We start from the raw sequence: 24,996 nt of genomic DNA on the forward strand, positions 1-24,996 counted from the left end.
AAATTCAATTTTATTTATATAGAGCCAAATCACAACAATAGTTGCTTCAAGTCACTTTATATTGTAAGGTAAAGACCCTACAATAATACAGAGACAACCCCAACAATCGGTTGACCCACTATCCGTAAGCACTTTGCGACAGTGGGAAGGGAAATAGTCCCATTTGCATGGAAGAAACTTCCTGTGGAACCAGATGGCAGCAGACGGCTGCCCCTCTCTGAGCCTGTGAGTGGAGGGAGACAGCACAAAAGACACACTGTGAAAGAGGTCCATAATAATTAATGATTAAATTCAGATTGGTGTATAAAAACAAGTGTGAAGGAAAAACACTCAATACATCACTGGAAGCCCCCAGCAGCCTGGCCTATTGCAGCGTAACTAAGCAAGGATTCAGGGACACCTGACCCAGCTCTTAACTTTTAATCCTAATCTTGAAGTAAAGCGGGTGTCTGTCTCTTAAATTCAACTGGGAGCTCAGAAGAGGGGCCTGAAAGCTGAAGGCTCTGCCTCCCATTCTACCACAAGTACACTAGAAGTCTGGGAGCAAAGTGCTCCATTGGGATGATACGGTACTATGATAGCTTGCTATTTACTATCAACTAAGGTTCAATGTTAGCCTAAAATCTATATAATGGGGTAATTAGGGCTGATATTGAGCAAAAAATGCAAATTGTCAATGAGGGAAAACCAATTAGTAACAGTAACCTATAGTAATATTACATTGCCTGCTGGATGCGTATCATATTTAAATTCTTTTTTCCCCCACGAAGCACAAAAGTACAGTCTTTATTCGTGTGCAAATATAAACTACTACAAAAGAAACATGAACCTGAAATTTGAGAATAGTTTACACAATGACTGCCACTTCAACTTAGATGGCTTGGAGCATATCTGTCAATTTAATCTAACTCTAGAGAGACAAAGAAATACTACCAAATAATGTTTGGGTCTTTGTTACTGACAGCCTTACTCTACTTGGCCACACACCAGTCTGCTGGAAAAGTTGATTCTTGGGTAGGGCATTGTTGCCTGGAATTTCTTTTTTGGCTTAAACTCTAAAACTGCCGCTAGGATGCATTTATTTTCTGTTATGCATTCACCAAATCACAACTGGTATTTCAACTTTTGAGAGGCTGCACCTTTCCCACAGATGGGCGTAGTTTTGTCGTCTTTGCAAATGCCCTCAATGCTTGAGTTTCTTCATTTGTTCATCATATTTTAATCATATACATTAAACACTTAATAACACAACTTTATGCGATGTGACAAATTCAGAAAACATTTATTCTTGTTTTATACGGACTTTAGAAAAAACACATATTAACCTAAAAAACCAGCAAAATGTAAAAATATACTCGAATGCTCTTCAATCAAAACACATGAAACAAGAAATTAGAAAGAAAGTTAAAAAAGAGAATTCAATTAGAATCACCAAACTGTAATAACCTTGGCTTGTCTTTGTGTCTGTGTATGGCTTTCGTAATCACGACACAGCTTCGCTTCGCAGCAGCGATGACTGCTTGTGGGTCTCTGGCGGGTCAGCACTTGTGATTGTCTGTCTGTGCTACTGCTTTTCATATTATCATCCTGTCCTGATTTGATACCTGAGGACCATCTTTGTTGCTTTGCATAACAATTGTGTCTGTATTCAAATGTTGTCATATGAAACTGAACAGCTTCTCTAGAATGGAAATAAAATCTGATAAATCTGACAACAAAACTTGTTGCCTAGTCTAAATATTACTTTACCTGCTGTTTTTCTTTGGGTTATCAATAATCTATTTTTTATTGTTTTCAACTTTAGCAACATCTTCCCCTTTTTTGTGTTCACAGAGCCAAGAGCCTCCAGTATATCAGATCAGTCTCATGAGAAAAGGTATTTATACTTTGCATTTAATTTACTCAACGTTATTAGGATCATTTTGTGTTCCAGGGTCTCTTTTCTGTCTCCTTTTGTTTCCTAGCACTAACTGATGTGACCTTTTGGAGCTCTTAATTGAAAGTGCCGTATGCGTCAATAAATTTGCAATCCCAAGCGCAGCATATGTAGGTAACTATCATGACCAGGTTGCTTGGTGACAGCAGGCGCTCTGTGAACTTGGCTGCTGGTTTTTGTGAAGCTCTTTTGTCCTGATGACTCAGAGCCTTTTCTTTGGCATTACTGGTGTTTGATCTATTTTTTTTTCTAGGGACAAAAGCGGTAGTGACGCAGAGATATCAATGTGACCCTGCTCTACACCCAACCTGATTTTTTTGTCAGTGTCACAAGGCTGCTCTGTGTTTTTCATCACTGAGTTGAAATGTTTATGATTTAAATATGAAAGCACAGTTTCCAGTTCTTCCATTAAAGAAGAAAAGCCAATTGATATTACTTATCAATCACTTTTAAGTGGACCTACTTTGCGCTTCAACTTTCTGGTTATGTGGATGTTTTATAACAATGGCAGATGCTCATAGTTTTGTATAATGATGACAAACTATGCAAAAGTAATCCCTGTGAGACAAATTCCTGGGATTCTGACTGCCCTAAACACTCACTCGCACAGCTTTCCTTACTCTAGGATCTCTATGATGTCAAAGAGAGTAGATATCCTTAATGTGATCATCTCAGGAGCAGAGAGGGCCAATCTGATGTTCAGCTCTCCTGTTTACAGAAGAAAACTCTTGGTTTTTTTTGTTTTTTTGTTTTACCAAAGCCCGGTGTTGGATAAATAAGGATTATTTTGAACTGTGACTCATACAAAGCTACTCTAGTGGCAGAGAATTTATAAACATGGTGTGTTATGGCGCTGTTCTTTACAGGGAGATCAAGTTTCGTAAGCGTGCCCAGTCTGCTGATGATGAAGGCAGCATGGAGCTGGCAGAGTCCCTACAACATCTCACCCTGTCTGAGTTTCTCAAAGAGTATGTGGGGGATCCACCTCTGTTTGCCTGGTTCCGCGTCATTAACCATCTGACATAAAAGACTAACCGTTAAAAAACGTAACAAAACCTACAGCACGTGTACCTCCTGTCAACAAACCACATTTCCTCTAACAGCAGAACAGGAACAGAATTAGGATCTTTTAACAATATGCACCGAATGTCTTTCTTTGTCATGCATGTCTCTAACTTCTAACAGTTCTTAGTTTGTTTTTTTTACCTGCTTTCACAGCAAAGTGTTGCAGAAATGGAGAACTTGTTATTTGGTCTGTGCTTGTAGAGTGGGGGAAGTAATTATTTAATCTCTTACTGAATTTGAAGTTTTCTAACTGGCAACAGTCTCAATCATTTTTTTGAATATCAACCAAAAAAATGATTTGCTTGTCATAAGTATTTGATCCCCAAGCAAAACATGGCTTGGTACAATATAGATTCATTCATTGGTTTCTTAGTGCACTTGTGTCCTGTAACCTTAGCAGAAAAATAGCCCCAAAGCATAATGTTTCCACCTCCATGCTTTACTGTGGAGATGGTGTTACTTGGATCATACCCAGCATTTCTCTGTCAAGCTGATGCCAAGGAGCTCGATTTTAGTTTCATCTGATCACAGCACTTTCTACCAAGCCTTCATTTATAAGGTCATTGGCAAACTTAGGAGAGGGTTTTAAATGTGACTTTTTAAGCAGGAGATCGTTGCAGTCATTGCATTGTAGTGTGTGGTGTTCTTGATGACCCATTTCAGTCTTGTGCAGGTCTACAATCTTCTCCATGACGTCCTTTGACAGCTCACTGGCCAGGCCCATGGTGGTGGAGAAGTTAGAATGAAAAAACTGGCTGACAACAAAAAAAATGTGTAATTGACTGAGTGATTGTAATTCACAGAGAGAATTCTGGCTATAGGGAGATCAAATACTTATTTCACCCAATAACATCCAGATCAGTGTATAACTCTTGACATATTTCCTAAATTTGTGTTCAATATTCTGTCTCTTTGCTTTAAAAGGAAACCACCGTAAAAGTTAGAGAATGTTTATTTGACAAATTCAACAAGGGATCAAATAATTATTTCCCCCACTGTAGATAACAGAAATGTTTGTACAGCCTTTTATTTCAGTTCCTGTCCCTAACAGAAACAACATGCTGCACAGTATCAGCTGAAACGCTATTTTGTCACGTCATGTATCCGTTAGGTTTGCAGACTTTTTGCATGTAAGAGTGTGTGCACCTCAACAAACCTGTCATGCTTGGTTTACTTTTGTTGACTCAGGAATAAGGAAATCAGATCACGGTGACTAATTTATGTCTTCAATCCAGTTAGTAAGCAGAACACACACACAAACACACACAAAAAAATAATAATAACTGCATTACTTACATCAACCTGTCTACAGAATTGAAGAGGAGGAGTTGGATAAATACAACATTCCAGCCAAAACGGAGTCGGAGAAGTACAAAGTCATCCGCACATTCAGTTTTCTCAAGAGCAGGATGTCCAGTACACGTAACAAAAGCAAGGTAAACCCCAGCCACAAAGAGTCCTGCTGTTACACCTATAAACGTTTTACTTACAACAACAATGTAAAGAATAACTCGCATAACTTCACCTTGTTGTAGATTAAAGCTGGCTTTAGCTACAACATGAAACTCTCAGTCTAATACCTTAAAAGGGCATGCAGTATTTTCAGGTGTTTGCTCTGTAGACCTTGGTGTGATGAAATCCGTAGATTAAAGGATCATTCGTGTTTTGTTCTTGTGAGCCTATTTCTGTCATTGGGTGATTCCCACGTCTAGACTCAAGTCTTTGCTTTCTGAGAGACACGAACCAGGAAATGTTTCTGGGAAGCACTCAAGGTCAGAGGGACAGACCAAACATGTCCAGCTTCTTTCCTTTTTAATGATTAACCCCCTGTTGTTGAGTCAGCACAGAGAGTGGAAGCCCTCCCTGCTTGTGTCTGTTGTTTACACCACGCTTCGTTTCCGTGTCAGTGGACTTTCTTACGGTTTGGAAAAAGGCGGGTCCTCCTGGTGGCCTCGTTTATCCGCTCGCATGCTGGAGAGTTTACCCTGCAAATAGAAACTTTCACAAAGATGTTTATCGTCTTTTGTATTAAGTCCTGCATGGGCTTGAGTTTATAGGTGTAACAGTCAGTCACGTTTCGCCTCGCGTATGTATGGCCTCTTTGTTGACTCCAATGTCTCTGGCGTGGCTTTCAAAGGGGAAAGGGAAGGACAGAGAAGGCAAGGACAGGCAGCCGAATGGACATCGCTTTGCGACAGGGTCCTGTTTAGGCCCCACGGTGTGTGTGGTGTGTGACAAACCAGCTTCTGGAAAGGACCTACTACATTGCTCAAGTTGGTAAAACTTAAATTCCAACCAGCATTTATATTAATTTCTCTTCATGTATAAAAACGTTAAAATTGTGTTTTTTTCCATCACAGCTTGCACTGCGATTGTCCATAAGGGCTGTAAGGAATCTGTCCCCCCGTGTTTAAAGGTGAGTCTTAGCCTAAAGCAGATCGTCCCTTTGTCGGTTGTTTATGTGCTGTAAGCAGACTCCCTCATTTGTATTACTTAGAAACATCAGGAAAAATATGCCGTGTCCATGGTGAAGAACAGGACAGCATCCCTTCCACAGAGTGAGTTTACAACACTTGGTCGCCAGTGATTTTAACCATGTTTTCCTCGAGTTTCCTGTTTATAAAACTTGGGATGATTATTGTTATCTAGGCTAATTTGCTTTGCTATCCCGTCACCCCCCTCAGACTTCACAGTGAGAGACAGCCCTCCTCACTCAGTGATCCCCACTTCTACCTCTCTACCCGTCATGACTCCCAAGGAGAAGAAGGACGCCGTGTCGCAGTCTCTCTCACGAAGTTTCCCCAACGTGGAAAGGTTATTAATCTTTATCGTTTACACAATTTGTTGTGTTAAAAAGAAATAAATAGCGAGAAGTAGCGATTGTTTGTGTTTTTCCTCTTGGTACAGCCAACTCATTGAGAGTTCAGAGACAGAGTCGGATACCCTGAAGCTGAGCAGCCAATCCGAAGAGCTCCTGCCAACTCCAGTGTCTTCCACCTCCACCGAGTCGTCCTTTGGAGAGGGTAAGGTATGAATAGGGCTTGTTGTTTAAAAGACCCAAAAAGAAACAGATCAGTTTCTGTTTCATTGTTTGCTGCTGCAAGAAAAAGCTGATCAGTGCAGTTTAAAAGGTCAAACTGTAAGAATATTTTTCAGAAACTGAAAGTATTTTTTTTATGGGGGACAAAGGCATATAAGTAGGCATCACAGTTCCTCCCATTACTGTAGATTAAAACAGGAAATGTTTGGAAGCAGATGGGTGTTCAAAGAATAATTGCAAAACATTCCTATTTTCTAAAGTATTATATTATAATATTACTGTAAAAAGTAGCTTTCCACCCATTTTTGATCATTATATTTGACTTTTAAATAGAAACAATGAATAGAAATTCTATTAAAATAGAATAGTTGTAGGAAAGGTGTGATAAAGGCGCGTTCAGGATCCCCAAATACAAAAAAATTGTATGTAACAGTGAAATGCATATTTAAATACTAACTTTAAGGTTTTTTAAGGGTTTTTTTTTTTAAACCATCCGAGAGAAGATGCTTTGGGGAAGAAAATGTACTGAAATGTAGCGTGTGTCAGACAAGTCTCAGATTTACACAGCTTTAGTGAACCATTAACATGCATTCCACAGTCTGTAAATAAATCAGGGGTCTTCCACTGTTTTTAGACTTTTATATTCACAGGGCAGTTATCCTTACCAACTCTGAGACACACTTATAGCGTAGGACCCCCAATGATTATGATTAAGAGATCTAGTAAAGTTTTGAGTGGCGCTTTTAATTTTTTCCCAAAACTTTCTTCTTAAACTTGGGAAAACATTCTCCAAAACTATTCCTAGTTTTTTATAACCTTGTAACAATACAAATAATATTTTAAAATGTTATTGCCTAACCAGAAGTATTATAGTTTTGTATTAGTTGATGTTTTTTTTCCATTTTGACTTTTTGTTTTGAATCCACTTTAGTCCAGAATGGAATTTCTTGTTAAATTTCAGTCTTTATTGTTTAAAAATGTTGAGTTTTAATTTCGTTTCTATTAGTTTCAGTGTTAGTTTTAATCTTTTGAATTATTATTTCATGGAGACTATATGATAGGGGCAAGATTTTGTGCCAGATTTTTTTGTGTTATTTATGTTTAACGTTCAGTGTTTATCGAAGCATTTGTAAAATCTTTTGTGCATTCCAACTTTCAGCCAAACCATTAGTGGAAATGGTGGTTGCACTATTTTTTCTGTTTTGCAGAATATCATAGCAATTTGTCCAGTATTTGAAATGCATCTATCCTTTTTTTTAACCACTTAACTAGTGCAGGGTCACAGAGGGACTAGTGACACCCTGGAGGGTGTGCCAGTCCATCAAAGGGCTAACACAGAGGGACAGACAGCTAGCCAATTTATGCACACCAGTTAAACTAATATTTAAGTGAGGATTTTAATCTGTAATGCCCCCCTCAACTTGGATTTGTAAAGTTAGAGCAGCCCTTAATTTTCTGTCTTTGCTAATGAAATGCACTAAGCTCAGAGTTCCAACATCTGACTTTAGAGGATTTTTCTTGCTTAAACATTTAAGTACCTGCTGATCCTTTGTAACAAGTTAGAATCAGAATCAGAATACTAATACTAATATTAATCCCGAAGGAAATTATGGGTTACAGCAGGCAGCACGCTAATGGCGCATGCGCACTTATAAAGGAACCTTCTGACCAAACTTTACACAAACAACACATTGGGAAGACATGTCAGAGAGGTAGGCTGACAGGAAAAGACAACAAAAATACATAACATGAAGTGAGAGGAGGAAAAAAAACCTCCACTCAGACTGAGCTCCTAATGGGAGAACAGTTTGATAACAGAAAAAAACACCCCGGCACAAAAAGCACATGACTATCAATACACCACAGAAACACAAGACAAGCAACAGGAGCGGGTAAAAGGGTGAGAGAGAGCCGGTGTAGACAGCGCATCTGGTCCTGCAGCATGTCTGCGCTGGTCCAGTCGACCGCCATCTTCCCCGGGAGGGGACAAGCATCGAAGGCGTTTGGAAAGGGAGGGGGGATGAGTGTGTATCAGTGTATGTGTGTGTGTGTGTGTGTGTGTGTGTGTCCAGAGCAGCCGAAAGTAACATATAGTCACTAAACTTGACTTGTTTTGGTCTGATGGCATCTAAGGATCGTTTACACGAAGGATCACGAGGTACCCAGTGCTGCTAGGATCAACTGAAGATCAAAAATGTGATCCCAGACTTTCGCATGTGAAGACTTTAAGTGTGGATTGTTGTATAATCTGTCTCCAACAACTTCTCTGTGATTCCCTCTAAATCTCAGGCCTCACTGATATCCTGCAGGTGGTTTCAGAACACTGTACTGTGAAGCTTTTTTTCACTGTTATCATCTTGTAGTGAGAACATTATAACCTGCACTTTGTTGACATTCTCATAACATTTTGTAGTTCAAGGTTACGCTATTAAATCGTACAGAAACATTATGTGAGATAAGAAGCGTCCAAACTTTCTTTTATCACTCAATTAAAATGCTGAACAGTTAAAAAGTTGAACACCTTGTTAGAGCTTGCAGGTGTCATTTTGTCAAACTTGTGGGGAAAGAAGCTAGGGAGTCTCTTTTTACTAAATAAAATGTTACAGAAAATAAACAAAACTGACTGAAAGAAATTAAAGTGATTCGTATGCCTCTTTCCATCTGCAGACTGCACAGACTCATACATCCACAGTGACATATCAGCTGATTCTGTGGAATATGAAGCTGAATCATGGAGCCTGACGGTTGAGCACAAGTTCTGCAAGAAGCAAGACAAACGAGCTGTCAAGAGGCAGGATGTAATCTATGGTAAGCAGATGTTGCTGTTGTGAAAGGCGTCTCCTGGAATGCTTTACTTTCTGCATGTGTCAGGATTTCATATGTAAAAGTGTCAAACCACAGAAAACCGTTTTAAGACTGAGTAAGAGATTCAGCTTTTTATTGGCATAATTTAGCACATGTCCCAAATCTAACACCTCCCCCACCCTGATCCAGAGTTGATGCAGACCGAGCTTCATCACCTGCAAACTCTGCACATCATGGCCGAGATTTTCCGGCGAGGCATGAGACAAGAAGTGCAGCTGGACACCGAAGCGGTGGAGCGAGTCTTCCCCTGTCTGGACCAGCTGCTCCTCTTTCACCACGCCTTCTTTGCCGCCATGAAGGAACGGCGACACAGCTCGACCCAGCCTCAGGGCCACAGGAACTACCTCATCCAGAGAATAGGAGACATCTTGCTCCAGCAGGTTAGCTGGTGTTCATGGGTATACCTTTGTCTCAGGTGTGGTTAGACCGGTCATGTTTGAGTCGCCTGGTTCTACTTTTTGCAGTTCACGGATGAGAACGGGGAGAAGATGAAGCAGGTATACGGGGAATTCTGCAGCCGCCATAATGAAGCTGTCAGCTTTTTCAAAGAGCTCCAACAACATAACAAAAGATTTCAGACCTTCATCAGGGTATTTAACGTTTGTGTCATGCTTTCAAAAATCATTAAATTAAAATAGACTCACTCCCTTTCACCTCACTAGATCTTTCATAATTGCTATACTTCATTTTTAAAGCAACAAGGGAATAATTCTTTGGTGCGACGGAGGGAAATTCCAGAGTGCATCTTGCTGGTAACCCAAAGGATTACAAAGTACCCAGTGCTGCTAGAGAGGATCCTACGCTATACTCAAGGTCAGTCATCTACTGCCCTCTGCTGGCTACAGGCTCTTATGATTGCTAAACCTACGTGTTGGGGGGACAAAAAATAAAACCTTACTTTAGTTAAAAAAAACAAGAAAACCCTCTTTTTTTCTTTTTGTTTTTCCTTTGCTCTGACCATCAGAGGAAACAGAGGAGCACGCAGACCTTTCGAAAGCCCTGGCTCACATTCGAGAGGCGATAGCAGCCGTGGACATGAGGGTCAGCGAATACGAACGGCACCAGAGGTTACAGGAAGTCTTTAATCGCATGGAGAACCGCAGCGCAGCTAAGCTGAAGAGCGGACACACCTTCCGCAAGCAGGATATGATGGGGCCCGGACAAGTGCTCAAACACCAGGGGGTGCTCCTGTGGAAGACTGCCACCGGGCGACTCAAAGGTGATACATGATACTCAGAAGTTCATGTGTCATTTTTGCATCCTATCTGATCTAACTGTTTTTCCACCCGTCGTTATTTTGCCCAGACGTCCTGGCGCTGCTACTCACAGACACCCTCATCTTCCTCCAAGAAAAAGACCAGAAGTACACATTTGCAACTGTGGTACGCATTCAGTAAAGAAATCAGTAATAAACACTGCACCGTGTAAGGATGATTGATGTTTTGTTTTGTTTTGTTTTTCTCCATGCTTTAAATGTGTTAAAGGACCAGAAGCCTCCAGTGATTCCACTACAGAAGTTAATAGTTCGGGAAGTAGCGAACGAAGAGAGAGGGATGTTTCTGATCAGCGCCTCAGCGGCTGGACCAGAAATGTATGAGGTCCACACGTCGTCCAAAGAGGAGCGAAACACATGGATGAGGCTCATTAGAGAGGCCGTAGAGAGGTGTGTATGTGGCCCTTGCCTGAACCTGGTTCTGCCAGTTTTTCCTTCCCACCGTCACCAGATTCTTGCTCATTCGGGTTTGTTTGATTGTTGGGGTTTTCTCTGTATTATTGTAGGGTCTCTACCTTACAATATAAAGCACCTTGAGGTGTCTGTTGTTGTAATTTGGTGCTATATAAATAAAACTAAACTGAATTAAATTACAGTTTAAATTGTGGGGAAAAGGAGGATTTTGAGAACTGAATACACAGATTTTATGATGTGTACACATTTGCCTGCCTGACCTGATTTAACTGTCGCTTCTGTTCAGCTGTCCGGAGGACGAAGAGGAATACACAAGTGAATCAGACGAGGAGAAGCGAGCTGCCGAGGCTCGTTTTCAGAAGATCCAAAAGCTACAAGGTATTTTTAACCATTTTGTTTGGGGTGTTTTTCCTATTGACCGTAATTATTTTAAATGTAGATTTATTTCAGGGTTGGGTTTTTTTTTCAGTGCTGTTGTTTTGGCTCTGCAGATGCATTTCTCTTAAAATGTTAAAACACTGCAGATGAACTGCCAAAGGTTCTTAACTTGCCCGCTTTTATGCATTTGTCAAAATGATGTTTTGCATCTATTGTAATGGAAAAATGTTACATTGTTGTAACTTTGTTGCACTGAAGCTCTAAAAGATGCTTTAGAGTCTGATGACTTGCACATGTTGGCTCAGCATATTTGTGACTGTTAGATGGACTATTCACTGTTCATTGAGCTGCAAATGAACTGATGCTCACATATTATCAAGAGTAAAAATATTGAGCGTATAGAAGCATTATTAAAGACTGAAGCATCTCTGAATGGTTTCAATTACATCACACTGAGTGTCGTCTCTTGCCTAAATGTTCTAAAATATTTGCAAACACTAATAACAATTAAAGCTTGTTCTGAAGTGCTAAAGTAACAGACTGTTCTGAAGAGTTTCACACATGATTTGGCTACGTTCAGCTTTCATTTAAGAAATGAGCCAAAGCAACTGAGAAAAACTGTAAACATAGTAGCTGTTAACATTTTCCGCTCTTTGAACTACATGAACTCTTGTACCAGAGAGCCTGACGAGCCAGGACCAGCAGATCTGCTCTAGCCTGGCGGAGAAGCTGCAGATCTACACACAGCTCTCTGTTCTGAGTGGGAGGATGGAGGCTTCGCTAGCTGAACCGCGACTGCTGGTGCAGCCACACTCAGAGGAGCTTCTCCAGGCTGCTGCGCTGCTGACCGCTGCGCTGCAAGAAGGTGAAACCTTCACATGCACTGCACACTTCAGCAAACATATTTTCATATCCACAGTGTTCTCAACTTACAGTACTCCTTATAATACTTGTAAAAATCCTAAACAGTTATTGAAAAGCTTTTGTAAAACCCCTTAAATTGAAGCTGAGAGTTTGCACTTGATCATATCTTGATCATTTAATTAAAAAATCTACTGTAGCAATACAGTACAGAGGAAAAATATCCAAAAACATATGTTCCTAATTCCTTTATTTTTGTGTTTTATAAACATAAAGAGCAATACATGCAAAAAGAAGAAACATATTTACACTGTAAGAATAAATCAAAAAATCACAAATATAAGTAAGAGATATAAATAATCTTAGCAAGCTAGCTCTAGCTCTTGGTATATATATTTAAAGGGGTGCAAAAAATGCATGATGCTAAACAGCACGGCAGGCAGCATCTGTTGTTTTAGCTTAATTTCCATGGGATCAAAGTAACGTCTTTGGTGCTAGGTTGAAAGGGATTTTTTTTCTTTTTGTTCCACACACCCTGTAATCCACTACATCAGCGGTCCCCAACCCCCGGGCCTCAGACCGGTACCGGGCCGTGAGTCATTTGGTACCAGGCCGCGGGAGTTGAGGCTCAGGTGTGAAATGTATGGTTTTCAGGGTTTTTATCGGTTTTCAGCGTTATTTTGTTATCGTTTTTATCGTTAACTCGGTTTTCCTGGGTCTTTTCACGTGTGTTATGAATAAATCTTCTTTTTTTCAGTACCGGTGCTAGTTTTATTTTGTTGTATTGATCCGCGACACCTTAAAGGCCAGTCCATGAAAATATTGTCGGACCATGGTGCAAAAAAGGTTGGGGACCGCTGCACTACATGATGAATAAACCCATTTGTTACGTTTCGGTGTTGTCAGTGTTTTGTTTTTGCGTGACTGTCATGTGTTTCCTGTTTTACTTTGAAGGTCTGTTGTTATCTTAGTGTGTTCAATTTACGTTTCCTTGTCTCGTCAGGTCTAATTTGCCCCAGCTGTGTTTCCCTCCTGTGGTCCATTCCCTGATTGCTCCTTCTATGTATATAAGCCCTGTGTGTCAGTTGGTCATGGTCGCGATCTCCCCCGTGTTGTAAATAGTTTGGTGGTTTGATGTAAATAAATAGTCTGTTGTAAATAGCTGTGAATGGGTTTGTTAATATTTTCGTTTGAGACACCTTCGTTTTGGGATTTTGGTGGAGAGCTTTAGTTTGTTTCTCGTGTGTTTTTTTTTTTTTCTTATTTTTATTTTCATACGTTGCACGCCGGTTGCCTAGGCCGGGGTGTAACATATGGGGGCTCGTCCGGGATCTCTCGCAGGTTTCGACAACGGGGCACATTCACGGCGCACAGCTGAAAACGCAACGCGATGGGTCAACACAAACTCATCTGCGAGAACAGCAGCTTTAGACAACGAATCCACCTTTTGCTCATTGATATATACAACAACATTCTCTGGAAGACACGTTTTGAATTCCTCCAGCAGGACACCCCGGCCTAGGCAACCGGAGTGCAACACGAAAAAAGTAAAAATAAAGGAAAAAAAAAAAAAAAAACACACACAAAAACCCCCCACTAAAGCTCACCACCAAAATCCCGAAACGAAAGTATCGACAAATCTATTTACAACAAACTATTTATTTACAACAAAACACCAAACTATTTACAACACGGGGGAGATCGCGACCATGACCAACTGACACACAGGGCTTAAATACATAGAAGGAGCAATCAGGGAATGGACCACAGGAGGGAAACACAGCTGGGGCAAATTAGACCTGACGAGACAAGGAAACGTAAACTGAACACACTAAGATAACAACAGACCTTCAAAGTAAAACAGGAAACACATGACAGTCACGCAAAAACAAAACACTGACAACACCGAAACGTAACACCATTTTAGGAAAATTCATAAAGTATGAGATGCTGGCGCTTTAATTTAACAGAGTTACATGATTTTTAAAAGGCCAATGGCTCCGGCGAGAAAACTTGGATTATGTTCTTACAACAAAATTGAACTGTTGATGGCTTCAGTTGATTCAGTAATGTTGTTACTGATCTTACTAGTTTGAGTTTTACACTTGTCCCGTCTGTTTTTTTTCCAGCTGAGAACCTAAAGGCCATGTTATCGTCCAAGGCTCGTTCACCGTCGAGTCACAGCCAGAACTCTGACACAGACTCCGTGTTTCCTGTCAGCCCTGCCGTACCCGTCGAGCCCTCAGACTCTTTGGAGGTCTCGCCTGAAGACCCTCGGGGCAGCGAGGGGAGCTGGCCTGAGACCTGTGTATTTCAGTCCACAACTGACTTTCAAAAAGACAATCGAGGCGACGTTGACTTGAAGGTACGCAACCTGCTGTTTAAAATGTGTGCTGTGACTTCACCATATAAACAGAGAAGATAAATTAAATTGCTTTTTGAGTTAAATATTGATGCAGATATCAGGAGGCAATGCCTCCCTCGCTGCTGTACTGCAGAGGTAACGTGTTCCCTGCATCTGAGCACGGCTTCTTTCGACGTCTTTACAGATGTGTGGCTCAAGATTGTTGCTTTAATAATTCAGTGCAGTCTATTAGAATTACATTTTGGCCTTAATCTAATGAATCATTGATAAGTTCATAATAAAGGAAGTCCATTTAGTTTCCTGAGGTATTGCAGCATTAAATATTGATATAGGGACTTATTCCAAAAACCATGCAACAGCCTTGCTGCTCTTTGCAGCTTTCTGTGGCCTGTGAGGTAAATTACTCTGATAAGAGAGAGTGATAATTTAACCCTAAACAATGTGGTGACATTTCACGCGTGGCCTCCAGGGGGCACAGGTGTTCTGTCAATGCAACTTCAAGCTTAAAGAGGAATGCAGCTTGTAGTTACTTGTGTAGCTAACTAATAGGAAGTGAAATCTTGATGTTCACACATGAAAACTGCGGAAGACCCATTAATCTGCATTTTGTATCTGACTCTGTCTATTAACAGGTGGCTCAGAGTGTCCAAAACCTGACTCAGTTGCTGTACAGTCTGCAGGTGAGCTATTTTTATTTACCCTCCTCACAGCCCTCATCTATATTAGGCCAACAAAGAAATTAAAAGAAAAAGAAACACACCTCCTGTGATCTCAGTATGAACAGATACGTTCTGTATCATAAGCAGGCTCTCATTCGCCTGCGCACTTTAAACAGAAGCATCACTCTGCTGGAGCTCCAGGAGCTCATCTCACTGATCTGTTTTTTGTTTTGTTTTTTCAGTCAGGAGACGTAGCAGGATCTTTTGTTTCACTGTACACACGCTCCTTCTTTGGTGTAAAATTAAAATTTGTGTGAGGACGAGAATGTGGGTGTATTTGCAAATGACGTGTTTGCGCGTGATTTCCATATACAAAGTTTCATTTTGGGTATGAGCAGCTGTGGCTTCCTGTCACTAGTTGCTGTGACCTTAATGCATAAAAATTAAAAGTCATCACTTTAGCCTTGATCATGATCTCCGTCACATTTTGCCATTCAAATACGTTGCGAGGAGGCAACACGGTGGTAAAAGTGGCAGTTGATCATTTGCATTTTGATGAACCATGTCGCTTTTGACTTTCCCCTCTCTGTGCTAGGCTGCGGTGACCATCCAGGACAGCTGCTATGAGGTCCAGAGGCTCCTTCTCCAAGAGAGCGGCCGCCCTTCCCCTCGTGCCCAACGGCTGCATCTCCCAAGTGTCCGGGGCAGCGCCCTCCAGGATCAGGAGAAGCAACGTAACCTGGAGAAGCAGAAGGAGGAGGCGGCGGTGGCCCAGCGGCTCCATGACCGCCTGCGCCAGGAGAAGGAACGCTGGGAGCGAGAGTGCCAGGCTAGGAAGAGTCAGCAGGGGGCGCAGGAGAGCATGCTGGAAGAGAGGGAGAGGCAGTGCCAGGTGGCAGCGGAGAGGTTGAGACGTGAACGTGTAGAGCTGGACGAGCAGCTCGAGGAGTACCAGCAGAACCTGGAGAGACTCAGGGAGGGCCAGAGGAGCGTGGAGAGGGAACGAGAGCGCCTGGATGAGCAGCAAAAGCTGCTGCAGTGCTGGAAGCACGGGCCGCAGGACAGCCCTCCAACTGCGAATCCTCACATGTTCATCCCTCTTGATGGACAGCAGGTATTGGGGGAACCAGAAGTGATAGCCCTTTCTTTTACCAGTGAATCTATGAGCCAGTAATGCCCCTCACTGACGCTCGTGACCTCAGTGGGAGCAGATATACAGCATCTATGGAGTATTTCTTGTGCTAAAATCATTAATAAGAAGCTTTTCTCATACAGCCATCAGCCAGGGTTACGCTGGCTCACACATTCACACCTAGCAGTCCAATCCCCTCTTGACATATGACCCGCGATAATGAGAGCAATTTCAGCACCATTTGTCTTAGTGCTCCGGCAGCTCTGCTCACCAGTAAACATCTTAATGATTGATGATAATTAAACCACTGCAAATAAAAGCTCTGACAAAAATAATTAAAACCAAAGGCACACGGCCTAAGAAACCAATCAATTGTGACCCAAAGGGGCTTAGATTATCGACACTTTGTTTGAAAAGCACTCCAGCAAAATGTCCCACACAGCTGGAAGGCATGGAGGATAAAGGGTGTGCTGTTCCCCCTGCCCTTTAAGTCCCAATATACCTCACGTGGAACTGCAGCAGTGGTGAAACTAATTTAGCACATACATCTATCTGAACCTCCGCTGGCTTATGGGGCTTGTGTCGCTCTGTTCGGCAGCAGGTGTGACTTGTTCAGAAGACACACAGAGAGCACAGAATGGACGGACAAATGAGCAGGCTCGGGTTTCGATATTCCCTCTGTCCCTCATTAATTTACACACAACCGCCACCCCCACCTTGGTCTTTTCCAGGCTAGACGTGATGAGGCTCTCCTGGCTTTTTGCAGTCTTTATTTATTTCCATTCATCTATTTTAGTCGGTCCAACAAAAGCGTGCCGAGACAGTGCAGGTCCTAATGTTTCCCCCCCACACACACTAATGCTTCAGCCAGAGGCAATGGTTCATAGGGTCAGAGACAGATCAAATGACACACACACACACTTTGACTCTCTGGTTGCATCTAATTAGCTGTGCTGCCTGCACTCAGCAGAGGGAAAGGCCATGTTTATGTGAAGATGAGTCCTAATCTGCCCTTAGCCAAACATTAAAGGGTCGCTTCACCCAAATGACAACATGTTCCCTCACTTACCTTTAGTTGATATACTTTTATTTTCATTTTCTCTTAAGAGTTTTTGCCTTTGCAACAATAAGTGAATCATTTGTGAGGGAGAAAAAAATGTCAGCGAGAGTGTCTTTCCAGAAACAGCTTCTCCATTATTCACATAAATCCACAGAACATACTGTGAGCACTTTTCTTGGAAATGGCTTTCTCTGGAAGAAATTGCCTCTGCAGAAACTTCACAGTGAAGTCTTTATATTATCCACAGAAAGAAATGTTTCAGTACTGCGAGCATCAAAAAATAAAATTTCATTCGCTTTCTTTGTATTGGAGAGAGAGACAGAGAAAGAGATCCGTTTATTGCATGAAGTGAGAAAATGTCATTTCGAGTGACTCACTTTTTGTCTTTTTGTAATTAAAGCTTGAGGAAAGTAGAGATCTTGAAATGGAGGCTTTTCTAGTTGTTGGCAGGTATGTCAAATGTGTTTCCTGGTCTTTTTATGTAAATGCGTGAGTGTATTTCAAAGGTGGATTGTTGACAGATTTCACAGGTGTTAATGCCATCCAGCTGTCAGCATTCATGATTTGTTAATGACCTTATCCTGGAACGAAAATGGGTTTCCTCTTTCTGTTCTCACGGTTCTCGAAGATGATCTTGCTAGTCTGGATCGAGCCCTGACATTTCCTCCCTCTCCCTCAGGACTCGGCATCAAGTCCGTCCAGAGCCCATACCGGTAATGGCTCTGTGTTTGTGAACGAGGCCGCGTTAGCCAGTACCAGCGTCAACAACCGCCATGTGCACCACAGAAGAAATGATGCTAGCACACACAATTGTCTCAACTCCCTGCTGGCCCAATCCAACGGCAGACAGCCTTCTGGAGCTAAGACTCCCCACGGCCAACACTCAGACTCCCAGGGATGGATGATGGGGACTGGATACCTCTACAGCCCTGCAGGAAGGCATGGTAGGAATTACCACAAAGTTCAGTTTCAAAGTTAGAAAGAGAAGACACAAATGCAAATCCAGCTTGGGCCTCATATGTTTTTTAAACTTTTCCAGTCACTTACTTGCTACTATATTAATTTCCAAACAGATCAAAAACTAATGAAGTAATTGGACTGTATGATACACTGAATGTTATTTGCATTCACATTTTGGCTTTCAGTGGTTCTAATTGAGATATACTGATGGTCTCGATTTGGTTTTAGTTTCATGGGATTGCGTCTCTTTTCTGTACACTGGTGTACTTACTCTCCTCTGTCCGTTCAATTCAATTTCATTTATTTAGCAAAAAAAATCACAACAGTCACTGTTATATTCAAAGCTAAAGATACTACAATAGTGGGGAGAAAACCACACGATTCAGACAACCTTCTATGAGCAAATAGTTTGCAACAGTGGGAAGGAAAAACACTCGGTGCCTCACAGGAAGCCCCCAGCAGCCTAGACCTATTGCAGCACAACAAATGGAAAGTGCAGGGTCAACCAACCTTAGCTATAAGCTTTTTAGAAAGGAAAGTTTAAAGGCTTGTCTTAAAATTAGACAGGTTGCCTATCACCTGAATCCAAACTGGGAGCTGCTTCCACAGAAAAGGGGCCTGAAAGCTGAAGGCTCTCCCTCCCATTCTACTTCTTAAATATCCTAGGAACCACAAGTAAGCCTTTAGTCTGAGAGCAAAGGGGATATGGTACTATGAAGCCTTTAAGATAAGATGGGACCTTCCTCTTTGAGGAAGACCTAATGATACTGAGCCCTCAGCTGGCCTCCATCTGAGTCTCTGGTACACTTGTAACAGTGCTGGTTTCAGAGCTTTTGTTTTGCTCAAACAGACCTCTCAAAGTTGAGGCTGGGATATATTTTGACAATTCTCTCAAAAGAGGATCGTATTTTTTATAGCACCAAATAGCTCAATTTCTTATTTCCATTTCTACTACATGTAATAAGAACATGCATTTTAGCACAGTGCTACACATTGCATTTACCTCATGTATTTGAACAGTAGCGTACTGTGTTATCACCCTGTCAACATAAATTAGAAATCTGCGCCCTGTGAGAATGTCAACAAACCTTCTGCTTGCACTGGTTTCACCCATGCATGCGAGAGCCTACTGTACACACAAACACGCCGCGCTCTCAAGGCCGTATCCACGGTGAGGCCTTGCCTGTCCTCCCACCACCTCCACCTGCAGCAGTATTGAGTCCCCCAAACTCCACCCCACCCCACAATGCTCGAGCCTGCCAAAGGAAAAAGAAAATCAATGCTTTCTCTATCTATCGAGTGGCCGGGGAGACAACAGCGTGTGAATCACAGTCTGCAGGCGATGGCTGACTGATTGGGGCATCGATCTGAAAGAAATCTTTGCAAAACTCATTATAGCATGGCTTGTCATCGCATCAGGTGAAAAGGGGGCGGCGTGAGCGTGCGGGGGGTGGGGAGGAATGAGAGATGCAGTCACAGATTAATCAGGTTGCGCTCTGGAGGTGTCGGCTACAATCCCATGTTTGCCCGTCTCCATTTCTAATCCATTCATCAGCGTGCTCGCCCCGATGCTCTCAGCAGGCGGGGAAAATTACAGTTTACATTCGGCCTGTCTCCCTGAGCCCTCGTAAAAACCGGGTCAGCGCAGCCTAATGTGGTGTTCCCGCTATTGTTTACCAGCTTACAGCAGGCAGCACAATCTCTTTGCCATTGATCAGCTTATTAACCTTTCCTCATTATTGAGCACACGCAATGCCCCAGTGAAACCTGAGTCACTTGTTAACAAGCCCGGGGTGGATGTCTGCCTGCAGTCTACAGTGCAGGGTGTGCTCCAGCTGATGTGTAACCACAAGGCTCTTCAGTGGGTCCCTTGAGGGTCTTCTCAACAGTTAATAAAAGACCAAATCGCCACACATGTTTTTGTGTCTTAGGTGCAGTCTTATATTTTAAGAGCTCGATCTCATTCCGGGTCACAAGCTGCCTGGTATGTGGAGGAACCTGGTATCTCCATTCTTCTTTTTTTCGTGTGAAAAGAAAAGGAATCTCTTTCAGATGCAAATGATCCATTGTGCTGTCAGTCACAGGGATCAAAATATGATCTCTCTTCTCATCCTCACCTGTGCATGTGACTATTTCTTCTTGTGCATACGACACACACACACACACACACACACACACACACACACACACACACACACACCTTTTTTAATTCAGTGGATTTCAATAATTCGTTCTGGTTCAGTGTAATCTTGGAGAACCAGTTGGATGGAATTTTTTACGCTGACGCTTCATCTGAAGAGTCGTATCAGGTTTTTGTTGTTCACCTTTTTACACAAAAGACGAGAGCTCTGTGAGGAGGTTGAGGAAGAAAAGAAAGGTGAAGCCGCTTCACTTTACGGCACGCTGACGAATTCAAACCCTGTGCAAAGTGCTGCAGGAGGCAAAAAACCTGCTTTGTGACTTTGTGCTCAAGCATCGCAGTGGACAGTAGCTTTTGAATAGATCATTTTTCTGTGAATCTGCCACACACTTAGAAAACAGTGGACATAACACAATACAAATAATAATGCAACACATAACTTAGGAATGTTTTTTTTTCTTGCAAAGGTGCAAACTTAATAAAACCTCCCTTCATCAAGACATTTTACTGCTTCCTTTATAACACTGGTTGTGTACAATTTATTTGTGGAAAGGTGTCCAAGTGTTGTGTATCATTAAAAATTCCTTGGCATTCAATAAAAAAGCTTCTTTGTACACTGTGAGCCTATATAACACAACGATCACGGCACATTATTCATTCATCATTAGTTCCCTAATAAACGGTATCGTTTTTTTGACACCAGCGTGTTGTTGTCAGTCCAAGTGCTCACAAAACTAAAAGACTGAAATAAAAAGAATGAATTGAGTTGTCTCTGCTTAAGGCCAGCAGCTCCAGGCTGGTTAGATTTAACTAGCTTAACGCAGCCACTTCTTCAATCAAACCCATCGAGCCCATCTACAGAGAGCCCGTTCACTTCCTTTTATTTCATTGTGCTGAAGCCAGCTAAAGTTAATCTGAGCCCTAATTCTGTTTAAGTTTGCTTTTATTTATTGTCAGAATTTAAATGAAAAAGTAACATTCTATTGTTTTTGTTTTTTTGCTCGTTTTTTATACATAGAACATGATATCCCCTACAGAAAGCTAGAAATCTGTAAATGCTTCAGTCACACGGGGAAAACAGTAGTTGGAGACATATATTTAAAGCAACTGCAACAATACGGCAATAGAACAACAAGCTATGCTTGATGGAGTCAGTCTGCAGTTAGTCTGCTATGAGTGTGCAACCGAATTGGGTCAGGTTGGCAATTAAATGAAATCTCTTTGTGATAATATGTCGATTATGTGTGAACAATTTCTTGAAAACTGCAGTTTATCTGTTGTCTTCTGCACAAAAAATCATATTAACAACTGGTCACTTTGAGGTTACTTTATTTGTATTTGTAGGTAGATTTGATCTGCAGACGTCAGTCATCCATCCTCACATGCACACTCTTAATACAACAGACAACCGAAAAGCATTCAGCAAAATTCAGAGTCCAACCAGAACCTCGTAGATTTCAATCAGGAATTCAGAATTGCCTCCACCAATAACGACGTATTTGCTGCAGGACATTGATTAAACTGTAAAATCAGACATACTTGATTTTATATACGAATGTAACCAGAATACAACCTGTTAGTAATCAAGTCAAGTCCACTATTGTGTTGGCAGTCTGCCTGCATTTATGATTTGAACGGCAACCTTCAGCAACCTGTCTGCAGTCAGTCTGAGTTGGATGGTGATTGTTTGGGATGCAAGTACCCGCAATCAGTTTCTGAAAGCAACAAAGTTCGTTGCAATTCTCAGTCAACCATCGACTTTTCATAGACACAAGGAGGTCAGCGTGCTGTTTTTACTCTAGTGTGACTGAGCCATAATTGGTCAATAAAGGATTTATTACAGCACATACTCTCTTGGTCGTGGCTGCTTCCAAACAATAATTATGCCAGACATTGGGAGCATCGTTAAATTAAAAATAAAACGGTGACAATCACCGGGTGGCTGGTGTTAGAAAATCATTGCTGATTTGAATTTGATCAGGAACTTGGGAGAGTGCGAGCTCTTCCCTGATTGTAAATCATCTGGTTAAACTGTCAGCACCAATTTTGCATTTGGTTTATATATGCAAATCAAAAAAATACATACACTTCAAAAATAGATTCATCTCTTGTTGTGCTGCATTTTATTTCATGCTGTGAACTAAAATGCGATGCTAAGTTGTTAAAGTGGATACTTCTCTTTTGTACACTACTTTCTGCAGAGCGAGCACTTGTTTCTGTAGTGTTTGATTTTTGACGAGTCAAACATCAGGAATTTTGGGCTTTCTGACCATTACGAGTACACCAACTCTTAAAGTACTTCATGTATCCATAGTTGATAATGTGAACACACTTCTGCACTCAAAATAGTGAGTTTAAGTATGACACACAGCAGTAGTGTAGTATTTACCTTTCACTGCTGTAGACAGAAAATAAAACAACCCTGTGCCACGCTTTAACAGCCTTGTGTTTATTGCAATTTAAATATTTAACAGCATGCATGTCACATTATCACTCAATCTTAATATTTCATGGATGAAACTCAAAGAAAGAGATTTGGTATTTTTATCTTTACATCTCATCTAGTGGAGGCCTGGCCTGTGTGTTGGCTAACAGAGCTACTCTGACAGACTCTTATATAATTAATCAAACAGACACTTTCCTACAGGGACACAATGAGGCAATTTATAGTTCACGCCATCTGTTACCATGACAGCACACCTGCCCTAATGCTAGACAGCACATGGAGGGAAAAAAGAATGCAAGCGTAGCAGAGACAAGTGATAGTTACCACCTACAAAAGCATAGCCTCTTTAAGAGCTAATTGCATCTGAATAATAATGATACTAATCCTTGAAAAAGATTATGAGAACAGCAACTACAGGCTGGTCAGGGTTATAGTATTTTGCTGTGAGAGTACTTCAGCATAACCATATGCTTGCCAACTCGTAGGTGTTAGCAGTTTCATTTGTCATTTCTGGTCCCTTGTCTCCTCCTCTCTTTTTGTCCGCCATCGCTTGCGAGGAGGCTGATGTCATCGAAGCCTGACAATTGATCGTGTTGAGAAAGCTGCTGATAAAAGTGACACGCCTGAGCTGAGGGGGTGTGATGCATAGCTTGAAATTCTCTTCTTTCCCCATTTTCAGACACGGTGCAGGAGGGAGCAGCAGGCTCAGCAGCGCCTAGTCTGTATGCTGTTAGTGATTACATAAGGGGGCTAAGCAATTAGACCGAGCTCATTAAACACGTGGCTACGTGTCCCATACTGTCGGATACTTGATCAGTGGTGAATAAATAATGTCTCATTGTTCAATTTCAGTAATTGTATTTCTCCTACAAATGGTGTGTTTTTTTTGTGCCCACTCAGATCACAGCTACAATGGGGAGACCTGGTCACTAACAGCAAGTGGAACTGACCCGTATCCGGTGCGCCGGCATCCCGGTGACCCTCAGCTGGTTTCCTTGGAGACCGACAGTGGAGGGGAGGAGGGCAGGGAGGAAACTATTGTGTACCTATGAACGTTGGTGCATTTCAAACTCTAAAAAAACACCCGGTGAAAGACATTCACGATCAGCATCAGTACTGGACTGTGCCGCCTTAAGAAAGCATTTCTGTTTTTTTACATTTGTTTTTCGGCATGCTTGTTTTCTACCATTGAAAGGTTATTTTGGTCTTTTTTTGTAAACAGTTTCTGGCAACATTGAGAGAGAAACAGACTCTGTCTCACTTGTCATGCACCTTAGCTCAAAACACCACTGAGTGTTCAGTGTTCCTTGTTTTCTGTCTTCTTCTTCTGTGTCTGTGTGTCTGTGTATATATCTGGCCATATATTGACTGTCAAATCCCCTGCAGCCTTTTTCCCCTTCTCTGCTTTTTACCGTCTCTCCCTTTTCTCAGGTCCTGCATATCTCACCCCTCCAGCGCTATATTTATTATTGTTCCCACTGAGTGAGAGAAAAGCATATACTCCATATCAGTGAAACATCAGCCTGGATCTCTCAGGTGGGCGATTGTTTTCCCTTGGAGTAAACTGTCCCTGTTTCATTCATCAGACAGGTCCTGTTTATTTACCAGCTAAAGAGCAATGGGGAGCACAGATCATTAGAAATGAGAGATGAGAGCCGACAACATCAGTCCCACGTTTTGCAGTCTTGCCGTCTCATTTATTTCCTTTTATGTGAAGCATGTTTTTCTTGTTTAAAAAATAAGCCCAGTTATGGTCTTAGTGGGGATGTTGCAGCTGGGCTAATCTGTCAGTTTTATCAGGGAGTAGAAATGAGAAATAAGCTTTCGAGCACTTGAGTATTATTTCCTGCAATACACAAAAGCACACTCGCTCAAACCGCCTTAAGTCCTGAAGTCAAAATTTAGCCTGGCTCTTTGGATTGTCCAACTGTCCATCAGAAATGAAATGAAATGTCCTAAAAGCTGTTGGATATATTTCCATAACATTTTCTAAAGACATTTGTGATCCTGCTTGACACTTGGCTGGAACGTCTTGACATATATTGATGGGATTGTCATGACCTTTGGTACAAACGTTAATGATCTCCACAGGAAAAAATGTCACCGTAATTGAGCCTTTAGCATTTCGTCTAGTGTCATGTTCAGGTCAAACATTTAAAAGTGGCAACAATTCAATTCAATTCAATTTTATTTATATAGCGCCAAATCACAACAAAAGTCGCCTCAAGGCGCTTCATAGATACAGAGAAAAACCCAACAATCATATGACCCCCTATGAGCAAGCACTTTGGCGACAGTGGGAAGGAAAAACTCCCTTTTAACAGGAAGAAACCTCCGGCAGAACCAGGCTCAGGGAGGGGCGGCCATCTGCTGCGACCGGTTGGGGTGAGAGAAGGAAGACA

General features: G+C 41.7%; 1 protein-coding gene across 3 annotated transcripts in view; it reads left to right on the top strand.

The window, feature by feature from the left end:
- Window positions 1-24,757, top strand: part of arhgef28a (Rho guanine nucleotide exchange factor (GEF) 28a) — a 54,815-nt gene extending 30,058 nt beyond the window's left edge. For 2 of the 3 annotated variants that reach the window (XM_026173290.1, XM_026173291.1), the window contains 22 exons: window positions 1,834-1,876; window positions 2,803-2,904; window positions 4,314-4,437; window positions 5,139-5,274; window positions 5,362-5,417; window positions 5,499-5,559; window positions 5,686-5,815; window positions 5,909-6,024; window positions 8,709-8,849; window positions 9,036-9,286; window positions 9,371-9,496; window positions 9,602-9,719; window positions 9,871-10,125; window positions 10,212-10,288; window positions 10,391-10,569; window positions 10,880-10,971; window positions 11,651-11,836; window positions 13,962-14,197; window positions 14,830-14,877; window positions 15,452-15,970; window positions 17,728-17,992; window positions 23,495-24,757. In XM_026173290.1, the coding sequence (XP_026029075.1) occupies window positions 1,834-1,876; window positions 2,803-2,904; window positions 4,314-4,437; window positions 5,139-5,274; window positions 5,362-5,417; window positions 5,499-5,559; window positions 5,686-5,815; window positions 5,909-6,024; window positions 8,709-8,849; window positions 9,036-9,286; window positions 9,371-9,496; window positions 9,602-9,719; window positions 9,871-10,125; window positions 10,212-10,288; window positions 10,391-10,569; window positions 10,880-10,971; window positions 11,651-11,836; window positions 13,962-14,197; window positions 14,830-14,877; window positions 15,452-15,970; window positions 17,728-17,992; window positions 23,495-23,646 (3,413 nt within the window). In that variant the 3' untranslated portion in view covers window positions 23,647-24,757. The remainder of the gene's footprint in view (window positions 1-1,833; window positions 1,877-2,802; window positions 2,905-4,313; window positions 4,438-5,138; window positions 5,275-5,361; window positions 5,418-5,498; window positions 5,560-5,685; window positions 5,816-5,908; window positions 6,025-8,708; window positions 8,850-9,035; window positions 9,287-9,370; window positions 9,497-9,601; window positions 9,720-9,870; window positions 10,126-10,211; window positions 10,289-10,390; window positions 10,570-10,879; window positions 10,972-11,650; window positions 11,837-13,961; window positions 14,198-14,829; window positions 14,878-15,451; window positions 15,971-17,727; window positions 17,993-23,494) is intronic. The other variant, XM_026173292.1, reaches the window with a different exon arrangement.
- The last annotated feature ends 239 nt before the right edge of the window (window positions 24,758-24,996 follow it).

The sequence above is a fragment of the Astatotilapia calliptera genome, chromosome 7 (assembly GCF_900246225.1).
Source record: "Astatotilapia calliptera chromosome 7, fAstCal1.2, whole genome shotgun sequence".
In the NCBI taxonomy this organism is placed as follows: domain Eukaryota; kingdom Metazoa; phylum Chordata; class Actinopteri; order Cichliformes; family Cichlidae; genus Astatotilapia; species Astatotilapia calliptera.